Source organism: Labrus mixtus, chromosome 5, assembly GCF_963584025.1.
Source record: "Labrus mixtus chromosome 5, fLabMix1.1, whole genome shotgun sequence".
NCBI lineage: Eukaryota > Metazoa > Chordata > Actinopteri > Labriformes > Labridae > Labrus > Labrus mixtus.
In genome coordinates, this window is record NC_083616.1 from 25,778,009 (window position 1) to 25,798,645 (window position 20,637).

Sequence of the window (20,637 nt, forward strand, 5' to 3'; positions counted from 1 at the left end):
AACATGCTTATTTAATGTAGTTTAATCTTTAAACTAGACGTATCTAGTTCTATATTTTAACTAAATAATCTATGTCAACACTGCAGAATTGAGGATTATAGAAAATGCAAAAGTGTCAGCTGAAGTAAATTGATTCGTAAGCATGAATTAGTCTGTAAATGTGGCACCAAAGCACACATTGGCTCTTGACATAAAATGTAAATTCTGGGTTAAAATACAAATCTCTTTCTGTCCCGTGTTGAACCAATCCTTTTGCACACAGAGAGCAAATAGACATTTTTATCCTCCCTGTCCACACTGAGAAAACCACCAACGTTCCTCCTACGTCCATAAATAGACAATGGCAAGGCTGACCTCATGGTTTTGGTGAGGTTATCAGTACACAGACAGGTTGGCTCAGACATTATATAGACACACAACACACACACGGTCGCTCCAAAAGAAACACACACATGTACTGTGCACTCACATACATATACACAAAGGCAATTCCCGTAAAGGGAGCTCTTACTAATTTTATCTCGTGACTGTACAAGAGTCTCCCTCCCCCACATATGCACGTTCAAACACAACCATATTCAAACATACACACAGCTGTGAGGGATTCATAAAGCTGGGTCATGAACATGAAAACAAACCCAGTCATGCTGAGGAAATTGTTTTGGCCTTAGGGGAGAGAGAGAGAGAGAGAGAGAGTGAGGAAGAGGGAAAGAGAGACAGATGCATAGTCCTCTAGCAGGGAAACTCCCTGTTTGGTCTTTTTCAAAAAGCAGACGACGGACAAAAGAGTGCACCCAGCAGGCATTCAGCGCAGCCCGAAAACACAAGGTCGCTCGGCCGTGGTTTTATTTTGAGCAGGACCAGGACATTGCAGTTCATCATTTATAATGCTTTGCCATCGGTGGGGTTAGTGAAGAAAGAAGAGGCACAACGACTGCATCTTTCTCAGCTGTTGAAATTAGGTGACACATTTTAGTATTTCAGGAGGCAAAGGAAGCTACAGCCTGAAAACTCCTGGAGGCGATCAAAGAAGACAATTTGAAGGAGATAAAATATTGTCTTAGGTAAGAATGCATGCTCTTTGGTTCTGTATCTGTCTGTTGTGCACGTTTTTTAAAAAGTTGACACTACTTCTGGTGCAGGATTAGTCCAGTTTCTAAAGCAGAGAGGATTAAAAGCTCATCTGCATTTACTGTGTAGCAAAAATAATACCGACAATTGTCTGTCAGAGACAACTCTTCAGCTGGATATTTGAAAATTGTATAACACTAAGAACTACAATGCACTTCCCCCTTAATTGACCATCTTATCACACACAGTATTTCAAACTACAGTTTATCATGGAATAAAGACATTGTGTACCCTTTTCTCACCCTCCATGTTTTGTACCATTTTAGGTAACGATGCAAGCTGAAGGAAACCAACAGTTCAACTCTGTCTTGTTTATATTGGCCTCACTGGTTATGCTGGAGGTCTGGAGCGCCCAGGGCTGTCGAATTGGCTCAGGGTCAGAGTGTGAGAAAGCCCTCTATGTGCCGGGCCATAACCTGGCAGGGGAGGGTTTTGATGTGGTGCGGATGCGTAGAACAGGGGCGTATGTCATAAATGTCAAAGGTGCTTTGACTGGCAACCAGACCTGTATACTGTGTCCAAACCGCTTCCAAAATGGACAGGTGAAAGCTCACTTTCCTTGTTTTCACAACTTTTTTTACCATGATGTATTTTGTCCTATTTCCCTCCACTTTACTCAATCCCAAACAGTTTTCTTAAAGCTCCTATGGGGAACTTTCGTCTTGTGTTGATTTTGGTGCCCTCTATGGACAAAGTGGGTTTTTTCCCCCTGTAAATGCATAAATTGTTTTTCTATTAAAGAAAAAATCCTATTTTACTCTCTTTTAAAAGTAAAATGCATCACTCAGAGAATCTTTTGTAAGCTGTAAAAACAGGCTGTTTCTGCAGCATTCTTTAACCATTTCATCTGCATCTGGCACCTACCCCACGTCAGCGGATTCAGGCATGAAAAATAACAATCAAGAACTAATTAATCGTATTACTGATCGATTCTTTGGCTTTTATATGTTCTACAGAGACGTACATTTTCATTTCAGTCGGTTTCATAACCAGCGAAAAAACTCCTCACAGGAGCTTTAACTTTTTGTCTTCTACCCTATTGTCTCCCTCTGTAGTCCAGACTTCCTTTATATATTTTCCTCCTCCACCTGCATCCGACAATACATCCTGCCTTTTCCCTCTTTAGATTCAGAAGCTTCCAGCAGCTGTGCTCGACTGGCGTCCCTTCAGCCGCTGCAGTAAGCAGCTCTCCAGCGCCCTTCACCACTCTGTGGACTCATTGCTGCGCAGCTCCAACTCTGTAGTTAACAACAACTGGGGCCTGGGTTTGAATTTGGACCAAATCGGGAAGGCGGTGCTTGGGGGAAGTGGCTCTGATTTGGCAAAGTTTGCTCGTTCGCAGCACAGTGTGGACAAGGCCACGTTTGCCATCCATGAAATCAGTTGCACCTACTACAGGTAAAGAGGAGCAGGGCTGGAAACGATGGAGATTTGTAGATAGTCTTTCAAATTGATGTAGAATCAATTCATAAATTAGGAGTATTATGATGAGGAAATTGGCTAATTAAGTACTGTAAGATCTGTATGAACAAACAATTGTATGAATACATTCTCTAATAAATCGTGTATTAAATGGATACTATTATGGTGAATTAATTGGCTCAAGAAACCTCAAGTCAGTTTTGAAAAGCTGGGAAATTAATTTAAGAAAAAGCTCCACAAAAGAAGCATTTTGCAATGTCAGTCACGACCTTAGGATGAACATAACTGTTAATTTTTCTTCCATGAGAGACTTGATTGTATGTTCTCACTGTGTTGTGGTTAAACTCAACATGCCATTTGTTTATTTCAGCTACAGGCTCGCTGACCATCCCCAGCTGAGCTCAGAGTTCACAAAGCATCTGAAGAGACTCCCACAGAGCATGAACACAAGCCAGGACAGAGCCCTCTATAGACGGCTGATAGACACCTATGGAACTCACTATATACACCAGGTCAGGCGGTTGACCCTTCCAGACTTTAACAATGAAGTACTAATGCAGAAGAATGTATTTTTGTAAGACTGCCAAATAACTCTAAAGGTTAAGAGGTTTAGAAGGATGAGTGTTACTGACAGACCAGTCTTTAATTCATGACTTGTTCTACTCTCCTATAGGTCCATCTTGGTGGTAAGGTGAGGCGTATCACCGCATTTAGGACCTGCTTGGCCACACTAAAAGGTTTTTCTGAAAGAGAGGTTAAAAACTGCCTGAACATCGAACTCCGAATGGCTCTTGGTTTTGTCCCCGGGAACGCCTCCTATTCCAACAAATGTGACGACCTCCTGAAGGGTAACATGAGCATGGGCTTCTACCAAGGCTTCATGACCCATAAGATTGAGGTTATCGGAGGGGAGAGGTACTTTCCTGACATCCTGTACCAGCAGGACCCGTCTGAAGCGTACCACAGCTGGATGAACAGCCTCCACGACAACCCTGATGTGGTGTCTTACGCCATCTTTCCTCTTCATCAGCTGGTGGAAGACCCGCAGATCAGTGATAACCTGAGACTCACGGTGTCTCAGTATATCCGAGAGAACCAGCTGAAAGAAGACCAGGTCGGTTTGAGGAACTGCTCCCCAACGCCGAACCTGGACCACAACTGCTGTCCTCTCCGGGCAGGCAGAGGAAGTCTGCGACTGGAGATCCACAGAGCTGCAGGTCTGTGGGCCGACACCTTCACAAAAACAGACGCCTACGTGAAGATCTTCTACAACGGCATGTACGAGGAGACCGAGACGGTGATGGACAACAATGACCCAGTTTGGAATTCAACTTATGACTTTGGATCAGTGGAACTGGGTCAGGAAATGAGGTTTGAAGTCTGGGATAGAGATGTGATTTATAATGATGTGGTGGGTCGATGTGTAGTCTTCCCTGAGCGAGGAAGTCGCTCTCTAAGTTGTCAGCTGAAAAAAGGAGTTCTCTATTTCAGCTACACAATCATTTGTGATGCTCACTTGACAGGCTTTAGGTGCGGACGATACTCCCCCACTGCTGAGTAGACTTTCACAAGTGTGAGAGTAGACTTTCATGTTAGATACATAATGTTGAACTTTCAAGTGTTAGATTTTTTTTTTTTTTTTAACGAGATGTTGTAATCTTAACTGAAAACATTTGCCAAACTTTCTAATTTTCTCACTCACTAAAAAAAAACAACCTTTCAGTGTTATTCCTAAGAAGAGAAACAGATGTTAACATTTTAGTATGAATTCAGCAAAGGCAACATCCTCTGCAACCATTGTACAAAGTGAAATAAAAGGATTTAGCTTTGTCATGTGACCTTAAAGGCTGAATGTGCAACATTTTACACTTGAATGTAGCAGAAATCAAGTATATCCTCTGAAAATAACTCTGAGTCATGACTGTCTGCAATGAGTGTAACACCCGAGTCCCGCAGGCTGTGATGTTGTCTGAGCCGAATCTTTTATGGTGTCATGCTGGTGCTCAATGGCGACATCTACTGGATCAAAAAGTCGCATATTCTTCCTTTAAGTTGTTTCAAGTCTGATTATTTTATATTGAGAATGATTTGATCACCTCAAGTGTTACAAAAAACCTCCTATGTCTACTAACCTACTCGTTTCTTTAAAGTGGTACATGTGTGCCATGTTCAGAAACAAGAACATGAAATATATTAGAAAAAAGATCAGCTTCACATTCATGCACAGACTCACATGAAGGAGAAATAAAATGTCCTTTCAGAACTTTTAATTCATAAAAATATTCTCCATCTAAATTGAAATGTCACAGAAACTTTATTAGTATGGATAGAGATACTAGATTATGAAATGTATATAATATTTAGCTGCCTTTAATAAGCTCATTGACGGAATTGTAATCAACTTGAGATGAATCGTTATTAACTGCTGTGCAAAAATGAAACTGCAAGGGGCAAATGTACCAAATCAAAATGAAACTTGTTAAACACTCCTCATCTTTTGTAGTTTTTGAAACCATGTGTCTGCCTGTGTGTCTTGTCCAGGCCAGATACCTGTCACATGTGCTGCCTGCTGGAAAAGCTTGATCGGAACAAAGCTGCAGTGAAGCAATTAACCAATCGGATGACAGGCCCTTCCAATCCAACACACTCCTTTAAGAAGCTTGGTCAGCCAGCAGTCAGGGCAGCAGCTGATGTTCTGACGCCCTCGTTTTACTGTTAGGACTGGGTCAGGTATTAGTTTTGCTTAGTAAACACTAGGTTAGGGGCGTTGCTCATTTGTTGTTTGGTTTGGGTGAGTGTAGCTCGTCAGGTTTTATGTTCATTCCTTTTCACTAATGAGAAAGTTCGTTTTTTTAAAAACTTAAGAGTCCTTCTGTTTTACTTAGTTTTTATTTGAGCAGCACTCGTTGGCCTCACTTATTGTTTTGCATCACTGTAATTTATTTTTCTTTTTGCTTCCCTTTCACCACACGAGCCGGGTCGTAACATATGGACAGAGAGATGATATTAAAACATTTAAGTTTCATTACTGCCCTCAATATGTGGCCGCTGTTAAGAGCTCACTGGGGAAACTGTAATCATCTTTATGGAAGAATGAAACTGAAAAGGGCTAATGTACCAAGTCAAAACGAAACTTGTTAAATACTCCTTATCTTTTACAAGTTCTTTCAGATGATACCAGAGACCCTATAGTTACCAAACCTTTAACAGCAGACAAAGAGTTCATCATTAAAGGAAGATGTGTCAGCTCGACCCAGGTCAGCTTGTTGAAGACACGACCACACAAACTTTTATTACAATCTTTATTTTTTTTTTTAGTTTAAACAAGAACCTTAAAAACATACAAATGACTTCATAAAAGCTTATACAGTAACACTGAAACACGTACATCACAGGGGCTACTTATACAGTACAGTTCCTCAGATCATTATCTTCTCTGACGTTACCAAGATATTTTAAAGGAGTCGATCGATTCAATTCAAGTTTACCAAATACATTCTATTTCAGGTTTGGATTAGTTTTTCTTGTGTTGCACTCTACAAAATTGGAATATTTAAGTACTAAAGTCTTGTCTACACCATGAAAAAGCATGTACCTTCAGTCATTCTGCCTTTTACCAAATATGACTTAAAATATGAAACAGGATGAAAGTAGACACGTGACCTTAAGAGTGACATCACAACGGGTACTTGGCTTACTTTCTGATGCACCAGAACTGTCGAAACGGTGTGATCAGAAATCAGCGTGAATAGTAACACTTTAAGGGTAGTTGTCTTACCTTCTGCTTGGGGTCATAGCAGGAAAGAACTTGTTTTTTTTTTGTATCCAGAGCTGCTAAGGAGAAGACGCAATTCTGGTTTAAAGGATGGCAAAAGAAACTCTGCCCTTCTCCGTGCTCTGACTCTTTGGGTACGTCAACTCAATTTCCTTTTTTATTTTTTTTTCAATTTCCATTTTTAAAGTCTTAGCCAGCAGATGGCCTGTAGGCATCAATTTCCATACCAGCAGTCTAATGTAACCTCATCTAAATGTGAACGTTACAGAACTACATGGGGTATCTGAACTAATGATTAACAAGTTTGATAATGAACTCCGACACTTGCTGCATTACTAGCAGTTTAGATTTAAAACGATCCCTCAAATGCATTCAAGTTTCTACAACTCCAGACGCTCATATGACGTGCACTGCGTTAGCATTAAAAGGGCCCATGTTTGTTTTGTCCTTGTATACAGGGAGGAGGGAGTAAAAACCTGCGTGTGTATTTAAAAAGGTTTTAGGCACAGCTGCCATGCCAAACAGTGGACAGGATTTCATCATCACATCTTCTTTGCATGACAGCGTATGGTTCTCAGTAGTTTTCCTGTACAGACACATAAGTGTATTTATGTGTGTGTCTGTGTGTGTGTGTGTGTGTGTGTGTTCAGTCAGAACACTCAAGTCTGCCCAGAAACACAGGAATGCAAACCAAAAAGAAGGTATTTGTAAAATCTCAAATTTGTAAATCACAGTCCCAGTGAGGCTTTGAGCAAAGATGCCATATCTTCAGGTATGGTCCCCTCACCACCTAAACAACAAATGTGCAATTTGGTTTATTTATTCGTTCTTTTAAAAGGGATACAAACGCAAGACAACAAACACAGTGCCTGATACAATAGCTGACCATCTTGCAGGAAATATGATTGATAACTGCCCTTGTTTTTGAAATATATATCTACTGCCTGCAATGCACACTAGTTCTTTCAGCTGGAAGTTACTTCATGACTTCTCAAATTATTTTTATTCAAACTAGGGGTCGACTGATGTGGGATATTTGGGACAGAAACTGATATCGATTTTGGGGAGAATGAAAATCTGATACAGGTATATCGGCCGATATCTTTCTTTGATCTATGTTCGATCCGTAGAGATTTAGATATACAAATGTATTGCGTTGATCCCTGAAATGCAGTTACCAAACACAAGTGGAAAATATTTATAAGAAAGGCGAGATGGTCACTCAACTAGAAAGTAACTGAGCGTGTATGTGCATCACAGCCTGACACTCTGGAGAGTGATAATACTTATTATTATCCATATAGTGCCCTCTGCTGGTGAAAGAGAACTGCTGTAATACAATGAAACTCAAATGAAACGCTATGTGACTGGTGAATAAATCTAGCTGTATTGGCACAATTAGCCATTACCGATAGTCACTGAATATGCTAATATCGGCCGATATTATCCGCTGGCTGATTCATTGGTTTGGCTCTACCGACTCGTGTGTGTGTTTTGCCACATTTTAATTTGATCATTGTTGTTTTTATATACACAACATATTGGTCAGTCATAGAAGGATTCTTCATTCTCGTTCCTCTGTTACATATTTGTGTACTCCTCAAAGTACACAAATATGTGTCATTACTCAACACAGGAATTCTGCAGATTTGATCCAAATACATTTACACAAGCAGGTTCCAGGGATTTTAGTCTGACTTTAAAAGTGAAACTTCAGTATCGATTCTTTGAAAATGAAAAGGCTGCCATGTTTTGGACTTACAGTTAAACCTTTAATAGCCTTCTGAAAACAAACACAGTTTGTGATGTAGCAGAGGGCTGGCATTGTCTTGACCTCTTTTCTTATCAAATCACTCTGATTGCAACAAATGTTACTTAAGGGTAAACTTTAAGGTGAACAATAGTGACTTTGCCTCAAAGCATGAACACAAGCAGCATGACAGGAAATAGTTCACTACTAGAATGGCTCTATAAAAATTTGATTGAACAGTTACATTAAATGAAAGTAATAATTAAAGAGAGTGTTGCATGCAGCCAATAAATCTTAAGCATGCCATTGTCTGTTTGCATCTCCTTACCTTCTTCAGCAGCCGTCATGTCCTGCTCCAGCTTTAGTTTCTTCTGGCCCAGCTGCAGTATGCAGTCCTCGATGCTGTCCTTACTGATCAGCTTCATCACTTTGACAGTCCTGAGACACACAGCAAGGCATGTTAGTCATTATAGACATTCTTTAATGAGCAGCAGGTAACAAGGTCTTCAGAGAGGTTTATTCTGAGATTTGAATGTATTCAGAATCCACACGCATTATTAAGCATCTACAGGCAGACACCTGCTGATTTTTTGTTTTTTTACCTTGTCTGGCCTAAACGGTGACACCTGTCCTCTGCCTGCTTGTCGTTGTAGGGATTGCAGTCTATGTCATGTAGGATGACAACATTAGCTGAGGTGAGGTTAATGCCCAGGCCACCGGCACGTGTGGACAGCAGGAAGACGAATATGTCGGGATCTGTGTTGAACTCATCAATCAACACAATCCTGCAGGAGGAAAGAATTGGTTATTCTAGACTTTACGTGCAATACAATTTACAAACAACTAATTAGCAGAGGACAAAAAAGGAGAAACGGGAAGTAAAAATGGAATAGCACAACAGAAAAATGAAAGTGCACATGTAAATAACCTTCATTTTACATTTAAATGTAATTATAACTCCATCTGTTTAGTAATTGTTAGTTATAGTACATATAAAATACGACCCCCCCAGGCCAGCACAGAGAACATACATATTATACTATAAGTGGGGGACTGAGGGTCCTTCTCCAGGTAATTTTTAGAAGACTTCATTTATACATTTCGGTGAACTCTCATGCACCCATTTACTGCTTTTTGCATCATTTAGGTTTATTTACTCTTTTGTCCTCTTTGTGTCTTTTGTTTCAATTTGTAACCTCTTCATTTGAACCTCTGGCACCTTTCACATCAAGGAGAAGTTCATTCATCTTAATTCATTTACAAACAGCAGAGCTTAGTATGGCCCATCTGTAGCTTTTAAAAATACATTCAATATGTAGTTTTGTATCAAATCACTAGAATAATTCTTGTTTCATTATGTGTAAAAAGGCCGATTGGATCCTATTCCAGAATTTTCTTTCTTTCTTTAAATCATACTGAACGGCAGCAAACAGAAGAACTGACCGAACGTTTCAAAGATCACATCCCTGAATCTATGTTTTGTTGATAAAAGTTAAATACTTCACATTGTGTGAATGATGCTCAAGCTGACTTCAAAGTATTGTTCAACTCAGACCTGTCTGCTATGGGCGTGGATCCGTCCAGTCTGACGTAACGATGCGTCAGATGTTTCAGCAGCACTTCGACAATGTCCAGCATCATGGTGAACTGACTGAATAATACCACTCGGTCTCCCTGTACGGTAAAAACACATTTTTAAGACATGATCTTTTATTCTGTGTAACAAAGTAACCTCTTCTTTCATGTGCCATACACGCTCAGCACAATGATATTTACCTTGTTTTTGAGTGAGGTCAACAGCTCTGTGAGGTGGTGGAATTTCCCAGAGTCGAGCAGGAGATCGTTTTCGAGCTTGTAGGAGCTGATGGAGGAGTACTGCTTACACAGATTGTGCAGCTCAAAGTCTGACATCACTTCCATGTCCTCCTGGATGAGAGCCGGTTCTGCATCGAAGTGAGTTGGCTCCTAATAAGAGAGAGAGAGAGAGAAACATTTAGAAAATATTTTATATTAAGGGGGCTATAAGGACAAGAGGAGGGGCTGAAGTGACAAATAAATGAGTAGAACCTTCAGCATGAGTTTGCTCATAGCTTTGAGCTTCTCTGTGGTGTAGTACTGTCTGTGGAGCAGAGGGTGGTTGGCCATCTTCCTCAACTGCATCATCACATTACACAACTCGCGCTCTGCATGACAAACATTTTAAAGAACTCATTATTTTCTGTTATTTGTACAAAGGAGAACTCTGATTATGCTCAGGGATCAGACAATCCAGCTCACTCTCGCCATTGGTGGAACCTTTGAGTTTTTTTAAAAGGCTCTGGTAGAGGACCTTCTGCTTCTCACTCATTGGGCAGAACTCGACCGTCTCTTCTTTTTCTGGCAGCTGTTTGAGGACCTGCAAAAGGAAAAGCTATTAGAAACTCTTAACACTTTGTTTTTTCACGATTACTTTGATTATTACGGATGAGAATCGCAGAGTAACTCACAATACGCTAAGTCTAGATTAACGTTAAACATGAATGTAACTGTGCCAAAAGGACTCACCTCACTCTTGACTCTTCTGAGGATAAAAGGCTTCATAATGAGTTTGGCCTGAGAAATACGGTCCCTCTCAAAGCGGCTCTGCTCCTCGTGGGATTTCTGCAACACAAGATACAACGTTGAACACATGAGCAATGGTGACAAAGCTTGCAGTGGAAACATTTGTGATTTGACTTGTGAACCAGAGTCCCTGTCTACACCAGGTATCAACATGTGCTTTCAGTGATCTGATCACAAGTGGACAGCACACTTTGCATTAACAACATGTCTCCAGTGACCACTCGCGTTAGGATCTCGCCTGCCTGCTGCAATATACAAATAAGAAACCCAACATCATGGTTTCACCCAGAAGGATGCAGCGTTGTTCTCCAAGTTCTCAACAGTGCTATAGCGGATGATGTTATTTGAGGGGGCGGTCCTTATTATGACCAAGCACACAAAAAGCATCTACACAACCAAACCGATGTGGACAAAAGCATCCCAGACCACCTCCGTAAGTGACCTGAGTGATTTGATCTCTATCTGTCCTCAGGATTCACCTAGCGGTCACACCTAGCATTAAGACTGACCACTTGTGATCCGATCATCCAGGAGGGATGTTATTGTAAAGGTGTAAACAGGGCCGGATCGTTTCAGGGGACTCAAGCACTGTAGAGGGCCAGGAGATACTACGTAAGATGTTGATGATTTTTGTCTCACCTGCAATAGCTATGTTTTAGCATTTAACAATCCAGGTCTTTAAACTAGAGTATCTATAGTTAATCTCTGAGGAGAGCACGCTTGTGTTTCCAAGTCGTGTGCATGCAGTTATTTTGCCCCATCCACCCTCAAATGGTTTAGCTTTTACCTATCCAGACAAACTGAGCTTACATTAAGAACCACTCACCATAGAAAACATTTTGGAGATCTGTGTTGTGGAGCTGGAGAACATAGAAGGCATAATAAAGTTCAGGAGAGACATCAGCTCTAAGAGGTTGTTCTGTACAGGGGTGCCTGTCAGCAGCAAGCGGTGCTCCGCCTGCAGGGAAAAAAGACTTCATGAACCTGTTGTTATGTGCAATACCTCACGGTGTTAAAGACAGAAGGGACATTAATTCAGAGGACTGAAGACAGCACAGCCATTGGGGGATATTGGTGGTACAAAAAACATCACAGTGTTGGTGAGCTTACGTTAATAGCCATAAGGTGGCGATAGCGCAGCGTGTTCATGTTCTTCAGCATGTGACCTTCATCAAACACTGCATACGACAGACGCAGTTTTCGGAAAAGGCTGCGGTCATTTTCATTCCCTATGGCCAGGTTATACCTGTGACCAAAAAGAACAAATAAACAAACGATAAACCAAAGACAATCTGACTCGTTCATTTTCATTTAAGTTTGAGAGACAAGTTGCTTGAGGGGTTTAATTCATCCTTAACAGCACAGTACCTTTTATGAACTGTAAAATATATCAATAGGTGTTTGTGTGTGTGTGTGTGTGTGTGTGCATTTGCTCACGTTGTCACAATGACGTTGAACTTAACGGCTTCGTTGAGGATGTCATGTCTGAGGTATCGGCGGTCCTCCATTGATCCTGTAAAGGACCATCACCAAGTTAAGAAAGTTTTCTCTGATAAAGACACTGACCTCGTATCTATTTAACATAATAAACCCTAACTTAATGAAGGAGACAAACGTTTAGAAAAGTCAAGAGTTATCAATAAAATACACATTTTACAGTAAGGGACATAAAAAAGGAATATACAAATGTAAATATAAAGAAGAGAAAAGCTGTGTCACTATTTTGCACATTCATTCTTTGTTATTTCAAAGAAAGGGGATGAAATGCACAAACTATCAACAACTTGCAGTATGCGTAGAAATCAAATGGTCCTTTATTTATGAAGAGGATTCATTCTGTTTGTGCAGCTTTTGTCGTTGTTTTCTGCGGCGGGTCTGAAAACTCGACTGGAAGGTTCAGTTTAAGAAGATGAATGAGGAGTCTTACCATAATAGACTAGAACTTTGAGGCTGGGACACCACAGCTTCAGCTCTCTGACCCAGTTATCTACAAAACAGAGGGAATACAATCAACACAATTCAAAAACAAAACATTTAAAAAGTTAAACGCTGACGCTGTTGCTACTGTCTGAATGAACAATAACAAAAGGCTTACAAAGAAAAGTAGTTTAGATACACCAGAGAGGCTGGTGAGATGAAAAGGGCAGGTAAACGAAAACATTCCCCGACTCAAGCATATCCTTTACGGATGAAAATAATCAACTACATCGGCAGACTCCTTGTAAATATTGCCAATTACTGGCTATTTAGTTAGCATAATGCTAGCTAGCAGGAGACCGGTTGCAGCAGGGTGGCTGATGTCCCGTATGTAAACAGTCGTTCTTGGTGGCTGGCATCAAAATCCATCTTGTATCAAAACAGTCATGATGTTATTAAGACAATTACGCCGAGTACTTTTTTATACAGTGTTTTGGTGTAGCTGCTGCTTCTTTTTCTTGCTCCTCTGTTTCCACATGCAGACATCAGAGGAACAAGAGAAGAAGCTGCAGCAACACACCAAAACACGGTAACAAATATAACATCATGGCTATTTAGATTCAAACATTTACCCGCCATGTGTCAGATAGCTCTCTGACTTAACATGCCAAACGGATAATCTACACATTTTTTGCGCTTGGCTGATGTCAGTATCAGATCCTGGCTGATAAGAAATCTACACCAACAATGATTACTGTATTTTCTTTCTCACAGAATCATGCTTGTTAGTAAAAAATGCCCTAGCACTAAATGATATTATACTTAACAGTATTATCTTAGTGTAGGTTGTTGGATTGACATGAAGATTGGATTAAAAGTGGGATTCTGAATTTGGTTACCAAGTGTAGAGGCCGGCACAGTGATGAGGTGAGGTCCTTCTTTTCCATTCTGGTAAAGTTGGGCCAGAAATGCTATAGCCTGGATGGTTTTCCCCAAACCCTGAGGGAAGAAATGAACGAGAAAATGAAAGATGGAGAGAAAGAGAGTCGGTCAAATATCGAACATGTGGAATGACGACAGAAGGAAAGAGCCAGGTGGACGGACTGAAGACATATTTGAACATCTGTACAATCAGATGAGGTACTTCCAGTATAAACATAGAAAAATCTTTTCAGACTCCAACTTCATTCATAACAGCTCCAAAGACCTTTCAAAGCAAAGATCTCACTTGTGTCACTGTCTTTCTTTCTGCCCTTTCCACCAGCTGGTTGTTTATTCACCTGCAGGACGGCTACACAGCCACACAGAAAGCTCTTTGATACTGACTCATTGAGTGCTGACTTCAATGTTCAGCACACGCCTGATGTCCTGCATGACTTTTTAGGGGTTTGCACAAAGGGGTTTTTGTTTCTCTTTCTTTACTTAAGGATCTAAATCAACACCTCACAAACACTGGTATTGCAGCATGTCACTTCCAAAAAAAGGTAATCTCCTTGGTGCCTTACCATTTCATCAGCGAGGATACCACTCAGGTTGTGCTCATGCAGAAGCAGCAGCCAGTTTAGACCGATGAGCTGATAGGGTTTCAGCTTCAACCTGAAAGACAACAAATAACTTGCTGAGGACAAGCTGTGAATCCTCTCACTCAATGACAAATGTGCACTGGAAGTCATTCAGAAATCCTAATAAATGATGTACGTAAGAGCCTTCAAATGTGAGGTAGCTCTGCAGACATATCTGTTACTCTTCATAGAGGACTGGCTGAGAACACGCACCTTTTTTATTTGCTAGTCTACCCATTTTATAGGCCATTAATTGATTAAAAAGATAAGATAAACCTTTATTAATCCCACAACAAAGAAATGTACACTCTTACAACAGCAAAGAGCGAGAATAGCCAAAAAGAGCCAGGTGGACGGACAAAAAATATAAAGATAAGATTATTGAGGAGCCAAAAACAGAGCTGCAGCTGTTACAAATGTCTGGACATTCACAGTTTTATGGAAAACACTAACATGCACACAGAACACAAACAAGCTCCATATGTTATTGCACTAAGTATCACAGGATAGATATTGTAATGTGATATTATTGCATGAGTGGTTGGAGTGAATTGTGTCCAGCTTGTGTGTGTTTTGTGATCTACTGGGAGCAGGCTCAGTTAAACAGTCTAATATTATAGTGTATATTATAATATAAGTGTATTTGTGCATTTTACTCACTGGCTGTTGAGTACCCTTGGCGATTTCATGGCCCCGGTGCCCTTCGCTATCACTGAATTCACCTGATTGGCCATTTTTGTGGAAATGGTCTCACATTTGGACATGAGCCCACGGACAACCTTTCTCTCTTTAAGGACGACTTTGCAGCCCACCAGTAACTGCTCTGACAGTCCGTTGTTTTTAATGAAGACGTCAACCTGAAGAGGAAGGTGGAGACTGTTGTTATATAAAGTATCTAAACAGTAACACATTGAATACGACTGTATTAGAAAAGCAAAAATTCAGATGACTTGAGAGCAGATAGGGAGAAAATAATAAAGACGCACTGAACTTCATCACTAGTTCTGCTGTTTGCAAACAGCCTGTGCTGCTTTGCCATTGTTTGTACGTGTATGGTCAAGGTGAACTCATCTATCTTTCAGGCGATATTATAAACCCAAACATGCACAGCAGAAGCGATAAAGAGATATCTGAGTTGTGTTTGGGTTACACACACTGAACAGTCCTGTGACAACATGACCTCGTTTAAAAAAAAACAATAGGCACATTTTTTGTAGTTATTAGCTCACTATTGACAGAAGGGTGTTTGGAAAAGGAAAAAAAGGGCTGACAGTTTGATAACGGAGCACAAGGAGAGATTTGTCGGGAAGCAAAGAGTTCTGCAATTCAACAGCTGTTCAGGAATGTCTCGTCCCTACACAGAAGATGCTCAATAAGTAAATACGCTCTGAATCAAAGTCAACGGGTCACAAAGTCATCTTCCAGGTGTTCAGCGGAACGATAGCAGAATTTAACATCTGAAGGTCTTTGTTTTGTGTTTTTTTACTTTGCTTGACAACTTGTGCAAACTGTGACAAAAAGGAACAAAATGTCCTTTTACACTTTAGCCTTGAAAACTTTTTGATACCACATGTTTAACAAAATGATACAATCAGTTACTTTACAGGCTGCCACCAGGGGCACAGGTGGCATAGTGGTTAGTGCGCACCGTATGTAAAGAGACTGTAGTCCTCCAAGCGGGCAGCCGGGTTCGAATCTGACCTTTGGCCCCCTTCCCACAAGTCATTCCCCACTCCCTCTCTACCGGATTTCTGACACTATCCACTGTCCTATCTCTAATCAAAGGCATAAAAATCCCCAAATATATATATATATATTTTTTTTTTTAAAGAAGCTGCCACCAGCCCAAGAGCAAGCACTGTCAAACTGACACAAATAAGTAGGCAATATTTTTGTTGCAGTGGTGTAGATAAAATATTTTTCTATTTTTTATTTATTCCACCTTTATATAGCCAGTTTAGTCCCATAGATATCAGAGATCTCTTTTTCCAAGGGAGACGTGGCCAAGAATAGCAGAGACACACAGTTTCAATATCCAAACACATTACATAATTTATATAATTTGAAATTTCCTAGCGTTATACTGAAGTTTAAATGTCTGGTAGCGTTACAACCCTGTCGTGCGCACACATTCACACTCACCAGGCGTTTCCAACTATCAAAGGGTCTCAGTTCCACGATCTTCTGGGCCTTTTTAACAGAGCAGCCAGCGATCAGCGACAGCTCGTCTATCGATGCCTCCTGTAAAAAGGTGAGTATCTCCTTCTTCAGGTCTGTCATGCCACCTTTAGTGTCCAGCTCCTCGTCCGAGTCCTCAAACTCACTGCTTACTGCGTCCTCGTCACTTTCACCACCAGAACTGACGTGTTGGTCTGAGGCCCGGGCCTTCTTTTTACTCTCTGCTGCCTGCTTCTTGGCTATACTGGTCCCACTGGCAAACCTGGAAAGCATCTGAGCGGTGGAGGACGAGGACGAAGTTGGCTTTAACGAGGAAGAGGTAGTTGTTTTCTTAACAGGTGCTGATGAAGACACTGGGGCTGGACTTAATGTAAGCCATGAAGACAAAGTGGAGACTCTACTTTTGTTCTGAGGACCCCTGCTGTCGTCTGAGTCTGATTCGTCTTCACTGTCCTTTGTAGCGTCTGTATCATCTGAGCTGTCGTCTGCATCGTCTTTGTGCTTTGTTGACTTTCTGTGGCCACTGCTCGACTTGTCTTTGCTTTTCGATTTACTGGGATTATCTTCTTCTGCCTCATTGGAGCTGTGGCTGGTATTTTCTAACAACAGAAAAAAAAGTCAACAATCCAAATCAGGATCAGAATCAATATCACGTGATGTCGATGAAATGATGTCTGGGCTACGACGATAGCTTTTGTGTCCACACCTTGATCGGAGAATACTTGTAGAGCCTGCAGAGCGTCCTCATAATTCCAGTCGTGTTCCTGTAGCACCATGCGCAGCTCCTACAACAAGCCACAAAGAATGTTTAATGCTTCAAGTAGTTGTAGATGACAGACAAGTCATCCATTTTGCTGTGAAATCCCTTAACATGTGACTTGGGCAAAACAATTAAAAACAATGGCCAAAGGGGTAGTTATCACATTATGCAGAGTATACACAGTTTCAGAAAATTAGAAAAAATCTGTCTCAATATGATGCGCTACAAACAGGGACAAAGTGTCTTCACCTCCTTGTCTGGGTCGGGGAACTTTCTCTGCAGTCTTCTGACCATGGCCTCCTTCTTCTCAAAGCTCGGCGTTTTGTCTTCACTGTCTTCATCGTCAGTGGCCTTTACAAAAAGGGGAATTAAAAGGTTTAAAGAACCCTTACCAATGAAAGTGTACAGAAAATGGCTATTTGCATAAAGAGAAAGCCAACAGTCATAAAGACCATTGATTCAATCACCATAAACAAACTCCATATGGTAATCTGTATTCAAAGCACGCAGTTCACCCTGTTCAGCAGCAGTCTTTATGACCCGTTAATCTGTCTTTTTATGCACTTCAAAATCGTCAGTGTTTCTGACGGGATCCCAAACATGTGTACATTTGATGCCGATCTTTCAAAGTGTGAAGTTAGCATCAGTAATCTTACCACAGATGATCTCCTCTTCTTGCTGGGTTGAAAATCAACACTGTCCTGAGAGCTGCTGGATCCAACCTGCTTTCTCTTCCTGCCTTGTTCTTGGTCTGAAAAGACAACACAGCCAAGGGGTGTTTTAAGAATTAGTCAAATGGTGAAGAACAATATGTTAACAGAGACATTTCATTGTTATTTTTCACTACCTGAACACCAGATTCAGTAAAATCTTCTTTGTTGACGTTTTGACTTTGCTTAATTGGGCCCAGACTGACCTTTCCATTGTTGTGTACATTAACTTTTTCATCCTTAATATTTAAATGACACATACATAACATGTAGTATGAACTTCAACAAAGTGCTTATAAAAATCATTTACCTTCTTTATCCCCAAACTGAAAAATACATGCAGCCACAGCCCCCTCCAAAGTGCTCGTGCTTTCTATGACCTGAAACCAAAACAGAAAAAGTTTCTTTGAACAGCTCAGGTCAGAAGATTAAATGGGTTATATCAAAATTATAGATGGATATCATGACATGATCTGAAAAGTGCTGCCAAGTCTCAACTCACTTGAATTAACTCCGTCCTTGTGAGCTGAGGAAACATCTCCAGTAGTTTGTTTATTTTCTCCTCAATCTCGTGGTCTTCTTCATCGGTGTGATCAGATTCTGCATATTTTGATGATTTCTTATTGGCACTCCTAAAGAAGAAGCGTATATGACCGTAAACCACATGACAGCATGCGTGTGAAAAAAGTAAAAATGTGACGTTATTTGAGGTGACACCTACATGGAATTACTGCTTTGTGATACTTTCTTTTTGCTTTTGGAAACGGTTCCTTCCTCCTCCAAATCAACAGAATTGACCTCTTCAAAAACCACTCCTCGGACATGGGGCTTTGGTGGAGCTTTGACAGGTTTCATTTTAGCTGGAAAGAAAAAAATCAAAATTAAAAGTCAGATGTCATCATGGTATACAGATATTTTAGATTAAACATCTAAATATTAGATTTAAAAATGCAGGTGTGACACATGGCATACACTGCCTAAAACGATGAGCTTATAATAGTTAGGGATAGACCGATCCTTTTGACAGACCCATCAGTGCATACTGTGTCATGTACTGACATCAGAAAGTCTGTTCTTCTGTACGGTTCAGAGAGCTGGCGAGTTGTCAAAACAGACATGAGGAGAATGGAAGTGTTCCATAATGGATGCCTCCGACGAATATGCCAGATCTTTTGGCCTAATAAAGATCTCCAACAATGACCTTTACAAAAAAAAAAAAAAAAACACGGGGAAGCCGGAGCATCACCAAGGAGATTACGGCACAGACGCCTGAGATGGCTAGGACACGTGTTGAGGATGGAGCAGGACCGCGTCACAAAAGTCGCCTTAAGATGGACACCGCCAGGCAGAAGAAAACCTGGGGAGGCCAAAAACCACCTGGCGCAGAACTGTGACACAAGAGCTGGAACAGATGAACCTGTCATGGGGAGAGGCCCCAACATGCTGCCAGGGACCGAATGCAATGGAGAGTGCTCACTGAAGCCTGATGTCCCATAGGGGACGAAGAGGAGTAAGTACTGATGTCAGAAGTGTATCTTTTATTGGGCAGGAGAAGACACTCGTTTGACAAACTGTGATTTGATTTCATGGTCAATGTGAAAGAAAACATAATCAGTGTGAGAGTCTTAAACCATCTTTAAGAAAGATCAGTGACATGCAGTTTGTAAGACATGTTCCAGTGCAAGAGGAGGGACTGTTTGCATAAATTCTACATGCATCCAATCACAACACTTGTTTCAAAAACAGACAGGAAGATATTATACATGACTGACGTGTTGCCTGCTTTGATAGTATTATGTCACCATTTCTCCCTTTTGTGCAGGTTGATCATCGTGTCCTGACATGTGAGCTCTCATTGTGTTGCTGTGGTTGAAATCTGTTTCAGGTCTTGGGGAGATGTGCCACTGACTCAAAAGCTTTCATTTCTGATATAACATCACATTATTGTTATTGAAAAACCCCATGTCACATAACAGCTCTTTACCTGGCTTGTTCTCCTTCTCAGACTCTGGACTTTTGGAGCCGCTGTCCGCTTCTTTGTTTGTTGTCTTCGCTGCCTTCTTGTCAAATCGAAAACGGTCCAGGTTGAACGTACTCATGCTCATAGCCCCTTTCTTGACTGGTAGTGGCAGCCCTTTGTTTCTTTCTATTCAGCGGTGTTTTTCTGGAAGCCCGTGTTGCAAGCTAATTGTTAACTAGCCGGATGTTAGCGTAGCAGCTAGGGTAGCTGTGGGTAGGAAAGACGGTGTTTTTAAGCCGTGTCACTGCTCAAAATTCAACTTTGACAGTTTTAATTACTGGACTGATAAAGGACAGACCTTATGACAGAGACTGTTGTTAAATCCGGAGTCCATTAGAAGCGCTACGATAACAGCCGGTTTCCCGCTAACTCCAGCGGCCCAGGAGGATGCAAAGCCAGCTCCGCTCATTGGTCAGAAGAGAGCGAGCCGGGAGGAAACCGGAAACTCACGATTGCGTCAAGATAGAACGCTGTACCTTACTTCCGCATCCGCTTCAATTTTGATTCACAAACCAACAGCGGCACAGACACGTATTTCCCCGCGCAGTTATCCAGTGCCCCCCCCCCCCCCTAATATAAAATATATAATTGCATCATTATGGTATTACAGTAGTTTTAAAGTGAACTTCGCACCAATTGATAGAATGACTGGAAGTGAACTATCTTGACGATCGTCACAGCGTCACTTATAAAACGACGGTGATATCGCAACATTAAACGTAAAGTCTCTCCGCGAGTGGGCGTGGCTTCGGCGCATTCCATGGACACGCCCACAGCATCCCAGAGGAGAGAGAACAACTACATTTTTCAT

At 41.1% G+C, this 20,637-nt stretch overlaps 2 protein-coding genes across 2 annotated transcripts; one reads left to right on the forward strand and one right to left on the reverse strand.

The window, feature by feature from the left end:
• Positions 1-614: 614 nt before the first annotated feature.
• On the forward strand, positions 615-4,391 carry prf1.5 (perforin 1.5). Its single transcript, XM_061038816.1, has 5 exons — positions 615-1,064; positions 1,398-1,673; positions 2,258-2,529; positions 2,924-3,065; positions 3,227-4,391. Exons 2-5 carry the CDS (start codon positions 1,404-1,406, stop codon positions 4,112-4,114), a joined length of 1,572 nt encoding a protein of 523 aa, XP_060894799.1. The 5' UTR covers positions 615-1,064; positions 1,398-1,403; the 3' UTR covers positions 4,115-4,391.
• Positions 4,392-6,978: 2,587 nt separating this feature from the next.
• smarcad1a (SWI/SNF-related, matrix-associated actin-dependent regulator of chromatin, subfamily a, containing DEAD/H box 1 a) lies at positions 6,979-20,248 on the reverse strand. The gene is made up of 23 exons (XM_061038817.1): positions 19,791-20,248; positions 18,528-18,666; positions 18,309-18,438; positions 18,117-18,186; positions 17,753-17,847; positions 17,346-17,447; positions 17,043-17,121; positions 16,301-16,935; positions 14,819-15,015; positions 14,102-14,192; positions 13,496-13,595; positions 12,607-12,666; positions 12,117-12,192; positions 11,790-11,925; positions 11,506-11,637; positions 10,623-10,718; positions 10,356-10,473; positions 10,146-10,261; positions 9,855-10,043; positions 9,634-9,752; positions 8,681-8,863; positions 8,407-8,516; positions 6,979-7,118 (listed from the first exon to the last, which is right to left on the reverse strand). Exons 1-23 carry the CDS (start codon positions 19,909-19,911, stop codon positions 7,057-7,059), a joined length of 3,156 nt encoding a protein of 1,051 aa, XP_060894800.1. The 5' UTR covers positions 19,912-20,248; the 3' UTR covers positions 6,979-7,056.
• Between the last annotated feature and the right edge of the window lie 389 nt (positions 20,249-20,637).

Coding starts and splice junctions, on each gene's coding strand:
- prf1.5 (XM_061038816.1), top strand. CDS start 1,404: ATGCAAGCTGAAGGAAACCAACAGTTCAACTCTGTCTTGTTTATATTG. Junction 2,530..2,923: donor ATCAGTTGCACCTACTACAG/GTAAAGAGGAGC, acceptor TGTTTATTTCAG/CTACAGGCTCGCTGACCATC. Junction 3,066..3,226: donor GAACTCACTATATACACCAG/GTCAGGCGGTTG, acceptor ACTCTCCTATAG/GTCCATCTTGGTGGTAAGGT.
- smarcad1a (XM_061038817.1), bottom strand. CDS start 19,911: ATGAGCATGAGTACGTTCAACCTGGACCGTTTTCGATTTGACAAGAAG. Junction 12,667..13,495: donor TGTGCCGGCCTCTACACTTG/GTAACCAAATTC, acceptor TCTGTTTTGTAG/ATAACTGGGTCAGAGAGCTG. Junction 10,474..10,622: donor TCAGAAGAGTCAAGAGTGAG/GTGAGTCCTTTT, acceptor TTCCTTTTGCAG/GTCCTCAAACAGCTGCCAGA.